At 35.2% G+C, this 17,279-nt stretch overlaps 1 protein-coding gene across 8 annotated transcripts in view; it reads right to left on the bottom strand.

Annotated features, from left to right (window-relative positions):
- Positions 1-17,279, bottom strand: part of LOC149564185 (Insulinase (Peptidase family M16) protein) — a 226,061-nt gene that overhangs the window by 155,022 nt on the left and 53,760 nt on the right. For all 8 annotated transcript variants that reach the window (XM_089827253.1, XM_089827250.1, XM_089827252.1 and 5 more), the window contains one exon: positions 7,750-7,819. In XM_089827253.1, coding sequence (XP_089683379.1) covers positions 7,750-7,819 — 70 coding nt within the window. The remainder of the gene's footprint in view (positions 1-7,749; positions 7,820-17,279) is intronic.

The following is a 17,279-nucleotide window of genomic DNA, read 5'->3' as shown; positions in this document are numbered from 1 at the left end:
AATACTTATCTGCACATGAGGGTAGACATTTGAGAATGGATCACCCTTTCTAAGGATGATTCAAGTGGGAATAGAACGTTTGTTATTACTCCCCCCCCCCCCAATGTAAATTCCCACCTATTCCATTGTTTATAGAGTTTTCAATCAAGCCCAAGAGAATCAATCATGCATGGATGATATCAACCTCTATATTTGAAGCCACAGTCATATGCATGCAAACCTTAAATACTTTTCATAATGATTGTTTGAGATGATGAACAAGAGCTTCCTCATTCTCTAAAAAATCATGGCAGAATCTATGCCTTAGATCATTCCATTAACTTAGGGCCATTAGAATGCATGGGGCAACCACATTATTGTCCTTCATGTTTTGATTGCAGCTTAAATCCCTATTTCTATTTGTTATTTCCACTTCATATATCCATCTTCATTATTTCCACTTCAAATATCTCACTGTTATAATGAATTTGTTCCTATGGGTATTATTAAAAAAAATGTCACTTAGCCTCTTTCTTGATTCACATCTTCATAAGGTAGTGTATTATCCACTTAGCATTCAACACAGTGATAGTTGATGAGTTAATTCAATTTCACGACATCATTTCTCAAGAGACTCAATGTTATGGCTCAATTTGACCTCATCATAAATATCTCCTTATGCAATATCAATCAACTTCAAATTATTATCTATGTATGTTATCCATTTTTTTTGTTTGTTTTTTGTAAGTTTCTATATATAGAGAGAGAATTTTGCATCATAACCATGATCTTGACATTGTCAATAGAGCACAATGTCATTTCATCAGTGGATGCAATAAAGGTCTTCACTCACAAAACCAATGACTCACTCTTCTATCCAGTTGTAATCTACCGAGAATAATTCATAGGGATTTACAAAGCTCATTAATCTCACCATAAGATCTCCTCTATCCTCAGTTAGTTCCAAATCCTTGCCCATGGGTAATGCTTGCTATTAGACTCATTATGATTTTCGATGATGGCTAGTTTGGTGCTAACCATCTCCAATTTAGTGTTAAATTCAATTCGCTATTGCAGTTGCAGGCCATATGCAAACCAGTAATATTTGGAATAGGTTATTATCATAAATGTAGGCAAAATGTGAATGTTTGGATGATGCACATGACGTGTTTGATAAAATTCAGCAATGGACATGCATGAAAATTGTGGAAGCATAGACTACATCGCAAGTGTTTGACTGAATCCCCCACCCAATACAAACGCGAGAAGTAATCGAAGTCAGTCCGCCACTCTTCCTTTACCCACGCATGTTCCAATTATTACACATTGTATGCGAGGTGTTTGACACAATGCCCCAATGAAATGTGCTTTCATGAAACGAGATCGCTATAGTTGCAGAAGATGTGTAACATGGGAATATGTTGCAAAATGTTTGTCATGGAATTGCTCTTACATCACATCATGAAAGAAGACTTGTGGGTTTATTTAGATGTTGGACACATTGCAGGAGAAATTGTCAAAATGCCTAAGAAGATGTGTTCGAGTATAGAAATTCATGAGGAACATGGAAGCATAAAGACGGTACGTGAATTGTTTGATAAAATTCCTCAAAGAAAAAATGACCCTGTGGAATATGTTGATAGCAGGATATGCACAAAATAAGCTTGCTCGATAATCATCACGATTATTTTACAAGGTGCAATTGACAAGTAAAGTCGAATGTATGCAAAATGTGGAACTGCAGACTAAGAATGTAAACTGTATGTCAGAATGCCTCTCAGAGCATTAAAATATATGAACTTATCCAAATCCATGAGAACTGTGTTTATCCAAATCCATGAGAACTGTGTTTAAAGTCCATGAATCATTTGACTAAATATCATGATTGTAGGGAATGGCACGATGGAGTTTGAAAAGTATTTAGGAACTTTCAATAATATGCATCTGACGAGTGTAAAGCTGGAACCTTCATTCTTTGCCAGCATTCATTGTGGTTGGTACCATAATAGTTTGTACGCTAACTGTCGAATGATATATGCAGACTCTATATGGAACCTTTTGTGATGGACCCCCATATCTTCCTCTATGGTTGTCTGGACTTATCTTCATTTTCGGTGTTTTATTCATGACTTCGCTCAAGTCGGATGTTATACTTCTTCTCCTCTCTGTTGTGTCCATCCATTTATCCTTTTCCAATCTTCTATATATTTGCAGCATAACACTCTAATACCATGTTAAGGGACTAGATTACTGCAAATGTAATAACATTCCCATATTTTTGTGCGTTCCAACAGCAGATTTGAATGTTATATAAATATCTGTAGCAGAGACATGTCTCTATGGTAATAAATTAATCATCAATTAGACTATATATATATATATATATATATATATATATATATATATATATATATATATATATATATATATATATTTGTGCATCCATAGCAGAGACATGTCTTATGAAGAGACGTGTCTCTATGGTAATAAATTAATCATCAATTAGACTATATATATATATATATATATATATATGAGGGTTTGTCTAATTGATGATTAAGCAATAATCAGAGAAGGATAATCTCAAGGTTAATTCAATCCGACTAAAGCTACAACATTAACAATAAAATTGAAAAAATTATGGTTTGTGCTTACTTCTCATCTACTGTGGATCATTTGGAAACAGACAAGGTAAAAAATGGGACCTTACTGAGTTTAATCTGACACTGATACATTTTTATGTCATGTCACAGGTTACAGTTACATTGGAAATATCGAAGAAAAGATTTCTATCTATGCTCAAAGATGGTTCCATTGTAATTTTCAAGAAAGATATCCAATTCTATATTGGAATGGAGGACCTTGTTCCAATCAGCACCAGTATAAACAATGTTAATCCGCATATGCTAGACAGTTCCAGAAGTAATTAGGACACTAGGTTGGAAGATGACAGATCTGACGATAGACAAGTATCTTTTGAAGACAGGACCGAGGACATCACAGCTAATGAGGATGGGTGGAACTGAGATACAATCAATTTGTAGTTCCTTTTTGGTCAATCTTGTAACAGCTGATACTATGTGTATAGTTTTGTATCTATCAATTATACTCATGGTACTGTAATTTTTTTTAGCTCGGTAGTGGTTAGTATTTTTTATTGGTTGGCTGACACTTTTGTTATACTGGCTCTCTGTTTCAAACTGTTGATAAACTACTTTAATATATTAAAAAATGTATTGGAATCAAGTGAAGTAATTTACCAGTTTGGAATAGATGGAACTCTGCTTGATTCAACCAGTTTGGTTGCTCAAAATTTGCATTTCACTATCAACTATTTTGGTTCAATAAATCCTATGACTTTGCATCAAAGTTGCATGGATACAGATAAGGATACAAATCAAGTGTTGGGTACAGATACGACTATTGTTTAAAGACCCCCAATATGGATACAATTGGATGCAATATTAATAAAAAAGACACACATATTTAACACTGGTTTCTAAGTTATTAGAGGAGAATTTATTACTTCATTGACACATAAATGCTACATAACTATTTATAAGTTAACACTTTACAATATGCTAAAATAGTTGTCGTCGGTAGAAACTATAGCCGACAGGGTGTTGTCGTCAGTAAAGATTTTGTAGCCAACGGGCCGAGGGGTTCATGTCGTCGGTAAAGATTTTGTAGCCGACAAGCCGACGGGTTCATGTTGTCAGTAAAGATTTGTAGCCGATGAATAGATTAATATTGTATGTGGCCGACGGACCCCTTCTAGAAGGTTCAGCGGAAAGTATTTATACCCCATCTGGGTACATTGTAAATCATCTTATCTTATCTGATCTTATGCTCTGGATGTAATCTGTTGGCACATGCGAATAAAGGAGTACTATTGTTGCTGTTCGTGTACATTATTTGTGTGTGAGCACTCCGAAACCCACACAAAACTGCATGGAACACACTATTTTTGTGATTTACTTCTGATTCTACGCTCTTTCTAGCAACCACTAATGTTTTCCCTTCCCTTTGGCATTATACGTTACTCATTCCGAACAATTTGAATCTGTCGACGTTTTTTTTTTTAAATCTCCCTTCTTCTGCGTCTACCGGTGTACTGCAATCTTCCCGTGGGTCACCTTCCGCAGCAAAAGGACTTCTGAACTGTTTCACCCGTGCGTCACCTTCCACAGCAAAGGTGTCCGGGAAGTGTGACCAGTTGATGAGACCTGGAGCTGCTGCAGGCATGGAGTGTCTGTGTACCAGAGGCACTTGGAGTGAGTGTTGGATGTGAGGCTGTCTTGGTGGATGCACAGAGAGCTCGGGAGGAGTTGATCATCCAATTGAAGGCAGTTCAGCAACACTTGGCTAAGTGTACCTAGAGTCGGCAGCATAGGTGGCTATCAAGGTCAGCTTGACTAAGAAGATAGTATTGTGTTGGCAGAGGCTACAGATGCATCGTGGGTTGGAGACCAGTTTGGGGCAGGCACAAAACAAATGTGAAAGGGATGTGACAGAAGCAGATTTATCTTGTTATAGTTAGTCAGTTAATATATTTTGTGTTAATTTGTCTCGAGTATTTTGTAATTGTCGTCCAGAGATGACTTTTTCTTTTGGGGGGGATGATGTCGTCAGTAGAAACTGTAGCCGACAGGGTGTTGTCGTCGGTAAAGATTTTGTAGCCAACGGGCCGACGGGTTCATCTCATCGGTAAAGATTTTGTAGCCGACGAGTCGACGGGTTCATGTCATCGGTAAAAATTTGTAGCCAACGAATAGATTAGTATTGTATGTGGTCGACGGACCCCTTCTGGAAGGTTCGACAGAAAGTATTTATACCCCGTCTGGGTACATTGTAAATCATCTTATCTTATCTTATCGTATGCTCTGGATGTAATCTGTTGGCATATGCGAATAAAGGAAAACTGTTGTTGTTGTTCGTGTTCATTATCTGTGTGTGCCATAATTAATCTATGCGGTAAGCAATAGTAGAGTCACATTGGAAGATAACCCAAAAAAATGGGTTACTGAAATTAAAAAAACATTTTATTTGTCTTTCTCAATTGGTGCAGTGCTTTGTTTATGCCATTTTTTTTTAATTGCATTAATAAACTTATTTTAAATTAAATTGTGGAATACTTACGTCAAATATTTTAAAAAATCAAATCACATAGCATTTGGCACAGCTGGAAAATCGTGTTTTTTTAAGCAGACATGGGTAGAATATTTGTCATGAAAATAGGTAGTAACGGATACAAGGATACACACACACAAGGCAGGACAAAGGAGTTTCCAGCAACTCTGCTTTGCATGCATTGTAAATTGGTCGGTTAGCCACCAATATATTGCAGTTTATGTAATGTTCCCATTTTTATGAGTACTGGAGTTTGAGGGATTAACCCATTATTGTGTCCCTCGTAGGCTAATTATTGTGGATAGAAGGTCTTCTGAGGTAAAGGTTTGTTTTATGGAGATTTTTGTCTTCTCTTGAATTACATATGTTCTAGTTTAGTCTTTGTCTGGCTCAAGTTGGACTTTAATTGGACTCGGTTTCATACACTTATTATTTATAGTGAGTCAAAGGTTGATCGAAAGAAGGTCCCTTTCCATTTTCAGTAGGGCAGTCATACAGACAGATGATGCAATGGTTGACTCTCTGGTTCAGATGATTCATCAAAATAATGAGTATTTTTTGACTTGTGACATTTTAATTATTATTAAAGTAATACTTCATTAATAATTTAATTAAAAATTCACGGCATTAAATGTTATTTGACTTTTATATTACAAGGGGGTATTTAATGATTATAAAGTCAGTTTAAAGTGCGTACATGGAATAATGTTAAGTGCCAATTTAAAGAGAGTCATAAGTGTTTATTAACATATATTTTATATTATTTTGTTGTGTGCCAAATGACGGGAAATATAATAAATGATTATATTTCAAACTTTGCAACAAAAGCAATATGTTCTTTAAGTTATGCAGAGAGTGAACTTGAAGCTTCAAGCCGATTTGCCTTTGAGATTATAAATGCATTCATTGCAAAGATTAATTCATTCTAGATGCTTATTTCTTTCCTCATTGTCTTGCTTCAGGCTGAGAGGCAAGGGTTTCAGAAATTGTCTTCAAGAATTTTAATACTTGTAAGAATTCAGGTAACTCTGAATCTGTGAAACACTAGGTGGTATTGTGCAATCGATGGCTGCACTTGGTGACCATGAATTTGCTTTGAACAAAGGGTTCTGAATCACATTTTGATTGTTTATCAGTGCTGGCAAAATTACACCAGAAAACATGAAATTACAAACCATTTACTGCAGCATATAGAGGCTGCATGGAGAAGCTTCTTAATGTACCATCCCATGGAAAGACTCACAACATCCAGTAAAGACCACACCAAATTATTCTAGCGTGAGAGTTAAGGGTTTAGATTGTGAGCATCGAAATGAATGATAAATGCCAAATCCATCAATGCAGAGTTGCCTGTAGCTGATTTACCAGTGAATTCCATATTCAGATTTTCGCCAGGTTAACATCATTGTTTATACATGTTTTTTCTCAAACTCCAATAACTGCATGCTGTACGCAAAGATTTTATATTGAGTAAATTAGAATACTACTGTTGGACTTCCGAAAAGAAGAGTTATTTGCATGCATAGCTACAAGTTTTGTAATTGCAGAATCATTTAAATACAAACAAACAAATCTTACACACTCAAAAATCAGAATTCAAACCTTGCATGCCAACTGTTTGATGAAGTGTCAAACATATATAAGCGAAGCAATTTGGTGTTGTCAGAATTTGTGCAGCAGGTTTCTTACAGTGGTATCAGGACTTACATGCGAAGTGTTTAACAAAATGTCAAACGTCCAGAATTGAAGTCATAACTCTTTGGAGTCACTATTACAGTTTAAATCTTTTCTTCTCCCTTTGGCCTCTATATGCTCTCACTGTGCCCACATGAGAAAATTGGGGATTAGAAAGAGCTCGGATTATAACGATTGCAAAAATGCCGTGTTTTGATTTGAGCTAACTCACCATGGTGGTTATTAAAGTTTTCTATTCTTCTTCTCATTTTATCTTTAATACTTGTTCTTTTGTAAATGTTGTTTTACTTGTTGACATGATTCTGAGAGTTTCTTAGATCAAATAACTTGCAAATTAGTCCTCTTAGATTACTGTAGAATGTAGCTATATATTTATTTCATTTAATATCTGAACTTAGTTGTAAATTTTGCTCCTAGTAAGTTTGTGAGTATATTTCTCTGCCTTTCTTATTAGAGCATAATATTGCAGATATGAGATGAAGCCATGCAATCATAATTCCTGCTTGAGTGGCAACTCTTAAGATAGTTGAAGAGTCCAAATACAATCTGAATTTCTTAACAGGCATTATATAATCATTATCAACAAACGGTTTCTTCCCTTATATTTCTCTGCCTTCCCTATCAGAGTGTAATATTGCACAGCAGGTGAAACCTTGCGATAATAATTCCTGCTTGAGTGGCAACTCCATAAGATCGTTAAAAGAGTCCAAATACAATCTAAATTTCTCATTAGGCAGTATAGAATCATTCTCAACAAACAGGCGGTTCCTTTATTAACAGGTATCCCAACACAAATTAAATATCACAGTACCCCACAGCTAAAGGATCTTGAGCAACATGACAGTGCACTTTCTTCTTTTGAGAGTCTCACCATCTATTAAATGGACATCATGTAAAATGAAAAATAACATATCCAAGGCTACCTTCTATATACATGATACTTACGGGGTAGAAGAGTTTTCTGTAGCTGTGCCTCATAATCAATCCCAACCACAGGTTCTCCACGAAAAAAATGCTGCACCACACTACAAAGGTCAGAAAAATGATCATAGAGGTAAAATTTAAAAACAAGATCCATGTCTCATCTATAAGTTTAAATAGCAGTAGTCAAAAAGTTGTTAAAAGTTAAAACATTTGCCTGCACCTGGTAACAGTAACAGAAAATGTCATCTTGTCTCCGCTCTTCTTCTAACAATATATGTACTCCACTTAAAAACCTTGAGTAAAATTTCTCCACTTCGAAAAAATTGTTACTTATTTTCAACTAAAAACAAATTGTTCACATACTCTCAACAGAAACATTCCTATCATAAATAATGCATATGTGCATATAAAACAGAGACAAAACAACCAAACAGCTTACATGACATATATTTATAAATTGATATTTGTGATATTTGACAATACATAGTTCTGCCTAACTTGAAAATACTTTTAAGAGAACAATCAAATAGAGATTATCCCTAAATCCCTCCAAACTACAGTGTTTAAGTAGCTACTCTGAAATGGTCTTCAACCTTCACTAAAATCTCCTTTCAAACGATGCTGCTTCAGCTCTTGCATGTCTTGAATCTCCTTCCAGTGGCAATATGTCCTTAACATGCTACTCTGATGCATGATGTTCTCTCTCATAATGTTCTTGAGTACATTTTAAAATGCTATTGTTAATACATGCATTTTTGAGAGTTACTTATGTTGTTATCATTGTTGACTCTGATAAGGTTGCTATAAAAAGATAGACAAAGAATTGTGTCTTAACCAACAACAGTTGTTAGATAAAATAGCACTTCTTCTGCCAGGGGATCAGTGCTCATTTAAGGATAGCCCTTCCATTGCTAAGCATTGAGTGTTGCCTATAAGGTAAAAACATCATTCAATATATTTGTAATGTCCCCTTCTCAAGCCAATTTACTATGGTGCCACTGGCCTATTTCCTCAGTTCTCATAGGCTACCTGGTTTCCAGAGATCTTGGGAAGCACACGTTCAGTATTTTCTGTTGATGTTTGATAGCTTTAGTAGGATAAACCTGTGAGATTAATTAATATAATAATGATTTATATACAGAGAGAGAGATAGATAAATAGATTATCATTATATTAATTACATTAATGAACAGACATGTCCCATGAAGGGACATGTCTCCTCTTGGATTATTCCTCATAAAAATACAAGAGATCGCTGCCATTTGAAAAACACATACCAAAATATCATGGCAGTGCTTAGTACATTTGCAGCAATCAGGGAAATCAATATGGTATCAAAGTAGGTTCCCTATCAGCTTGTGAGCTTAAGTTATCTAATTACCAAGAAATGGCTGGGGCTGGAATTTTTGTCCCAGACCATTAAAGGTTACAATAGCTTTTAAAATATTAATGCCCAACGAATATGACTGACAAAGCATTAGATGTGTCATCACATATATTCAAATGACAAAGGCAAGCGGTTAATGCTTGATAGTCATGTCAGAATATAATTAATTAATTGGTGAAGCTGTTACATCTTATTGTGCATATGATTATTGTGCTTTGTGGGCTTTGCTTCTCTCTTCACAATACCATGATGGCAAGAAGCTTGTACAATATAAATCCATAGCAAACTGGATAACAGTTTCAGAGCCAACTCAGCTTCAAATAAAGGCACATATATTACTCAAGCAATGTTTGTTGAGTGATGGAAATGTTTGAGATGGTGATTAAAACAGGAGTTCATGACCTCTTGGACCAAGTGGTGATATCGGCAGGAGTAGATGAAATTATTGGGCTTAATTATGGAGAAGGTTTCAATAACCTGTGACAATAGTTTCCCTTCCTCCATTAGGCTTAGGAAAGAAGATGAGATCTAAATATAAAAGTTAAAGTTTGTAAAATAGAAAATCAAATATCACCTAATGTAGTTAAGGCATCATATTCCATAGTAATGTATAATGTTGCTGTTAAAACTATAACTCTGATCACATACTGATCTGACTGTGCAGATCGCACAGATCTTAGCATTCTTGAAATACCTTATGAAATGCCTAAGATTTATATTGTTCTTTCCAGATATGATCGGCGTCCCTTCTTGTAAACGATTGTGTTAACCTTAACTAGTTTTAGTTAAGTCTATTTACATCTTCTTTATCTTGACTGGGCAGCGATCATGAGGAAGCATTCTGTGCCGACCTAGATACGGTCATGTCCCTTCAAGGGACATGCCCTTTTAGTATGGTATTTAGGGAGGGTTGAAGATTAAGGACACACAATTAATAGAAGTCTGCTCCTTATTCAATACTGCCCTAAGACGACTTGCAGAAGTTAAAAGCATTTCCAGAATTATATTTCTCCATTCAAACAAGACTGTATATAGAAGATTATCTGCAGCAAGCATAAAAGATACAATCTAAGTCTGATTCATAACAGAATTTTAAAGAAACTTTACATGGTATCAGAGCTTTGGTAGTCGAACCTAGGCTCTGCAAATTCAATAATCGGACTTGATATATATCTAGCATCATTCTCCTATCTTCAATGGCATACACAATCAGACCTGAGGACAAGATTGATGGCAATGAACATTTTGATGCTTGAAAATTCAGAATCATGATGATTCTTGAAGAAAATGATGTAAAACAATATGTTGATTCAGCATACAAACAACCTACTGTTGAACCTCATAAAACTATTTGGAGTAAAGGAAACACGAAAGCCATACAGATCATATTAGATGGAGTGAAAAATGAAATCGTACCCATGCTAACAAAACATCAAACAGCATTTGATATGATGAATGCATTATTAAATGCATATGAGGTTAACATTGCAACAAGAGTTCTCGCACTAAAAAGGCAACTAAATCATATACAAATAAAGAAAGAAGAATCGATGAATTCTTACTTCCTAATGGTTGCTAGTCTAAGAGATGAACTTGCAAGTATAGGAACCATCATTAATGACACGGAGCTAACACTGATGGCTATAGATGGATTACCAGATTCATGGGAAACATTCGCACAAGGAGTAAGTGCCAGAGACAATCTTACTAACTTCAATAGACTTAAGGGAGATTGTCTTCAGAAAGAATTCAGAAAACTTAAGAAACGGGGAAAGTTGAAAATTGAAGATGAAGAATTTCATGTTCTTAACACAAATTTCTATAGGGGCAAGAAGAAGTACTTCAAGAAGAAAAAGGGTAATCAAAGGAATCACAAACCTAAGAAAGATCTATCCAAAATAAAATGCTTCAAATGCGAAAAGTTTGGACAGTACAGATCTAATTGCCCTAAGAATTCTAAACAACAAGTGAACTGTACAAACATTACAAGGGAAGAAGATATCTATGATCCTGAGAATTGTGTGTTGTATTCAGCACTATCAAATCAAGTCTCAAGTAAGGCATGGGTAATTGATAGTGGATCATCTTGACATATTACAGGATACAGAGAAGCACTAGACTCTATATTAGAAAAAATTAATGGTGGAGTCACCATCGGTTATAATTCAGCACATTTCGTCAAAGGAATTGGAAATTGCACCTTGAAACTAAAGTCTGGCAGTTCTCTTCTTCTCAAAGGAGTACTCTATGTACCAGGAAGAAAAAGGAATCTAATCTCAATTACAGCACTTGAAGATGATGGCCATAATGTTGCATTCATGGACGGTAAAGTAATAACTTGGGCTAACAACTCCTCATTTAAGAAAGCAAAATTGATTGGTCAAAGAAAAGGGTACTTGTTTGAATTAAATTCAGAACCTAGTTGACCTATTCAAGCCTTAATTCCTGAAGCTGCTGATATAAACGAAATATGGCACAGAAGGTTAGGATGTCTAATTTCAAAACCTTATTAACTATGGAGAAGATAGTTATTGGTTTACCCAAACTGAATAAAGATCACTCAAGCATATGTAAAGGATGCGCTCTGGGTAAGAACACCAAAAGTCCATTTCATGATAGCACTAGAAAAACTAACAATGTTTTGGAATTAATTCACTCAAATTTATGTGGACCTATGTTTGTTCCTTCTCTTGGAGGATTCTAGTACTATATACTTTTTAAAGATGACTTCTCTAGGAAAACTTGGATTAACTTCTTAAAATGTAAAGAATCAGAAGAAATCCCTAAGAGATTAAAGAATTTAAAACCTTAATTGAAAACTTATCAGGACATAAAATTAAAACTCTTAGGATTGATAATGGAGGGGATTATACCTCAGATTTATTTAAAGAGTTTTGTAAAGAAATAGGAATTAAGGAGTATATCGTTCTTTATAACCCACAACAAAACGGGGTAGCAAAAAGGAAGAATAGGACATTTATAGAAGCTGCAAGAGCTATGATATTTGATCAAAATCAAGAATATTATCTTTGGAAGAAGCCTCTTGTATTCTTGTCTTTATTCAAAATATAATTCCTCACTCCTACCTTAGAGAGAAAACTCCTGAAGAAGTCTTTACAAGGTTAAACCTGATATAAGTCATCTTAGGATTTTTGGGTGTCCAGTATATACTGATGTTTCAAAAGAAAAGAGAACTAAGTTAGAACCCTCTAGAAGGAAAGGTATTTTTGTTGGGTATAGGAAAACATCTAAAGCATATAGGATTTTCATACCTGGTCAGAAAAATATTGAACTTAGTAGGGATGTAATTTTTGAAGAAAATTTAGCATTCAAAAGAGCTCTAAGTTCTGAAGAACCCTCTCCCTTACCTAGCTCTGAAGGAAATACTGAATCTGAGTCTCAGAGGGAGAACATTGAAGAAATTGAAGATGAAATTCAAAATCTCAATCTTCAAGAAACTCAAAATTCTAAGAAAAGACCATTTTGGGCCATTAAGACACTAGAGGAAGCACAAGACTTCGTTGCACCATTTAGAACAGTCAAAGAAAGCAAAAGACCCAAAAGGTTTTCTAGTTATCCAACAAACATGAATGATTTGTCTAATTCAGAACCAACCAATATTTTGGATACTATTAAACCTACAGCTTGGAAGGATGCCATGACGGAAGAATTCCAATCCATTATGAAGAATGATGTTTGGGAAACTGTTCCAAGACCTGAAGGAAAATCTGTTGTTTATTCCAAGTATATATTTAAAATCAAGCATGCTGGTGATGGTAGCATTGAAAAATATAAAGTCAGATCTGTAGCTAGAGGATTCTCTCAGAAAGAGGGGATTGATTATGAAGAAACCTTTGCTCCTGTTGTCAGATACGCCTCTGTAAGAGCAGTCCTAGCTATCGTAGCATCGAAGGGATGGAAAGTACATCAGATGGATGTAAAAACAGCATTTTTGAATGGAAAGATTACAGAAGAGGTATATTTGGAGCAACCTGAAGGATTTGAAACTCATAACCCTAAAGTTTTTGTTTGCAGGCTCAAGAAAGCTCTCTATGGACTTAAACAAGCTCCAAGGGCATGGTATGGACAAATTGATAAGTACTACACCGACTTGGGATTCTCTAAGAATGAAGCTGATCCAAATCTATATTATAAAAGGGATAAAGATAATATGGTAATTTTGATACTGTATGTTGATGATTTACTAAGAAAAGGTGATGATAATCTCATAGATCAATGCAAGAAAGATCTAATCAGAGAATTTGAGATGAAAGATTTAGGACTCCTTCATTACTTCCTAAGACTGGAAGTATGGCAGAATTCTGACAGCATCATACTCAATCAACGAAAGTATACATTAGACATCTTCAAGAGATTTGGAATGTGGAACTACAGGCCTATGTTTTCTCCCATGGAGACTAATTTACATAAACTTAAGGAAGCAGCAGCAGAATCACCTTCCACAGATTCTACTCTTTATAGCTAGATGATTGGGTCCCTTATGTACTTGGTAAATACAAGACCTGACATTTTCTATGTTGTTAGTGCATTAAGTCAGTTTATGTGTATAGCCAAAGGAGATTCACCTAGTTGCAGTCAAACACATCATGAGATACTTACAAGGCACTCTTAACCTTGGGCTCAAGTATGAGAAGGTTGAATTGGATCTACATAGATACAGAGACTCAGATTGGGCTGGAAGTGTTACTAACAGGAAAAGCACTTCAGGATGTTTCAGTTTAGGCTCAACGATGATATCATGGATATGCAAAAAGCAGTCTTCAGCAGCACAAAGTTCCACAGAAGCCGAATACATTGCAGTAGCGATGGCCTCTCTCAGGGAGCAGTTTGGCTTAGAAAGTTACTTGTGGGATTATTTGGTCAAGCCATGAATCCTACAATTATTCATTGTGATCATCAAAGTTCAATCAATCTTTTTGTGACTCCAGTTTTTCATGACTAGTCTAAACATATCAAAATTCCTTACCATTATGTAAGAGATATGGTAGACAGGAATACTATAAAATGAGAATACATTTGCACTGTAGATTAGACAGCAAATATTCTCACCAAACCTCTCTCAAGTGAAGATAGATCACTTCAGGAAAAGACTTAGTATGGTTGAATTGTAATTCATTTATATTCTTTAAATTATTAATAAAATAATTTTTTGTCAGGCTATTGACTGTTATGGGCTCCACCATTTGTATTCATTATTTTAGAGGTGACAATCTCCGAGATAATGAACACTTGTATGAAAGATATTATGAGAGATGACGATCTCTTAGATAATGCACTCAACATTAGAGATCTAGTGTCAGATCTAGATGAGTTCAAGATCACATTGTGATGTAAACATCGTTATGCCTATAAGTCACAATTTGGATAAAGGAAGAATTTTATTTTTCTTCGGAGTTTATCCTATGTTCTAGTAGATCTTAACTGAGGATCATGTGATATAGGAATACCAGTATCTATGAATCACAACTTGGATAAATGAAGAATTTACTTATTCTCTAGATGTTATCTTGTATATTGTATTCATTGCAATATTGTTATCACTAGTATAAGTGATGCGTCATATCACAGATATAGTAATATGACATAGGATCATGCGTTTAATAATACCACATGCTAAGAAGAAGATTCAGATAGATATAGAGTATTATTCTATGCTTATTCATCGTAATTGATGATGCTAGATATGTTATCTCTCAGTATGATTATCAAGTTAAGAGGGAGTGTTAAAACTATAACTCTGATCACATACTGATCTCACTATGCAGATCACATAGACCTTAGCATTCTTGAAATACCTTATGAAATGCCTAAGATTTATATTGTTCTTTCTAGACATGATCGGCGTCCCTTCTTGTAAAAGATTGTGTTAACCTTAACTAGTTTTAGTTAAGTCTATTTACATCTTCTTTATCTTGATTGGGCGGCAATCATGAGGAAGCATTCTTGGCCAACCTAGATAGGGTCATGTCCCTTCAAGGGACATGTCCTTTTGGTATAGTATTTAGGTAGGGTGTGGTTGACAAGGACACAATTAATAGAATTTGCTCCTTATTCAATACTACCCTAAGAAGACTTGCAGAAGTTAAAAGCATTTCCAGAATTATATTTCTCCATTCAAACAAGACTGTATATTGAAGATTATCTACAGCAAGCATAAAAGGTACAATCTAAGTCTGATTCATAACAGAATTTTGTAAAAACTTTACAGTTGCATGCTAAATGGACAGTTCCTAGTAGACGGCATACATAGACTTACAAAACACTTTCAATTTGCTTCCTACCACTCAAAAAATCACACGGTGTTCAACTTTTGCAAGAAGGTGGTCCTCCCACACTACATGACCACTATGGCAATTCTTCCAGGCTATTGGATCAGCCGACATTATCAAATGGCTCACCATCCCAAGAAGAATCTAGTAGTGATGAGTATGTTACTATACATATCTCTAAACTAGGCCAGAAAGATTCTTTGGGCAATATCCAACAGTACATTCAAGGCCTAATCCCATGGAATCCATTATAAGTCAAATTGCTGATATAGCCACTGTAACATACGATTTTTCTAACCTAATTCAAATCAAACTATTTTAATAACTAACTGATTTCATTTCACAAGACATTGATTTCTATTAACTGACAATAACCGAAAGAAAACTCTTTTCAATATATCTTACATATTCAACTGAATTTCCGAAATTAAAAAATGAGATATTTATGTATTACTAACATTTAACTACTTCTAAATATTCAACTGAAAATAAAGCAACAGTTATTCATATGTAAATGACTTCTTTATCTTGAAATGAAATAATTATCTATTCATTCAGAGGTTAAAAGAACATACAGTATAATTGGAGAAATTTCTTTAACTTGTTGTTTAGGCCTCGACATCAGTGAGAGGAGAAGCATTGACATAGGCTTAACCTCCCAACCGCGGACCATTACTTATCTCCACATATTCTAATTTAATAGAATGGCCCTCCCTACCTCGGGATCAGGCTCGGGATGTTCAGAAGTCCAGCCATCAGAGTAATCAGGTGGGTTGAAGTCCCACCAATTATTCTCCAAAATAACTGAAGTGTCTGGACAATCAACAAAGATCACTCGTTTGGCATAACTGCCTAATCCTACCCTGGCCAAGGATTTCAAAATTGGGTCTACAAACCTTATCTCCACCGACTCAACTTAACAACACCTTACATGAGTGGAACATGCATGAGCTAATGAAATCTTTAACATGTTATTTATTAATTCTAATGCCAATCTTATTTTGGAGATTCTCTAGACCTCCTCACCATCTTCAAGCTACCAAGCCGGTGATTCCTAGGTGCTATCATATTATAATCACAGTATTACTTCACACCTTCTTCAACACATACTAGCATCATCGCCTGGTGAACTCCTTGGTGTTCTGATTTCAAGATATCATTTTCTCCATTGTGAGATATAACTAGATGTAATTGAATCTAAATTGAGATGATTGATTTTTACATAATTGATAAACTTCCATGGTATGGATTACATCAATATTACATGTTGCAGAATAAATCTATTTATTATCCCATGAATTTGGATGAAACAACAGACATCATGTTACGAATTCAGTGTCACTACTACCATACTACTGATGTTATAATGAGGAAAGTAAAAAACAGAGGAATTGGCGATGTAAGGGATATATATTTTGTTTGCTTTGTATCGAACTTAGCATGGAAAAGAACATAAAAAAACTCATGTTACAGCAAATGCCTTACATGACTCCTCTAATGAAATCCAGAAAAAGCTTGCGCATGGAAAGAAGATGCCAGTTCCTGTTCTGAGACCCGCGGCTAGGTATGAAGAAGAATGGTTTGGACAATAAAGTAATAGGAATTTGAAGCTCTGTTGTTTGAGAGATTGTTTACCGTACTGGGTAAAGAAATCAACGCACAGACCATAGATATGAATAGCAGAACTTATTTTATTTGCATATGCCAAAGACATTACATTATGCTTCCATCATGATTTACAATAATCCCAAAGGGTGTATAAATATTTTCCGAAGAACCTTCCCGAAGGGGTCCGTCGGCTACATGACAATAACCTTCCTGAAGGGACCCGTCGGCTACATACAAGAACCTTCCCGAAGGGACCCATCGGCTAC

This window comes from Cupressus sempervirens, chromosome 4 (assembly GCF_028749045.1).
Source record: "Cupressus sempervirens isolate cs-2001-9-10 chromosome 4, ASM2874904v1, whole genome shotgun sequence".
In the NCBI taxonomy this organism is placed as follows: Eukaryota; Viridiplantae; Streptophyta; class Pinopsida; order Cupressales; family Cupressaceae; genus Cupressus; species Cupressus sempervirens.
This window is presented reverse-complemented; position numbering and strand designations above follow the sequence as displayed.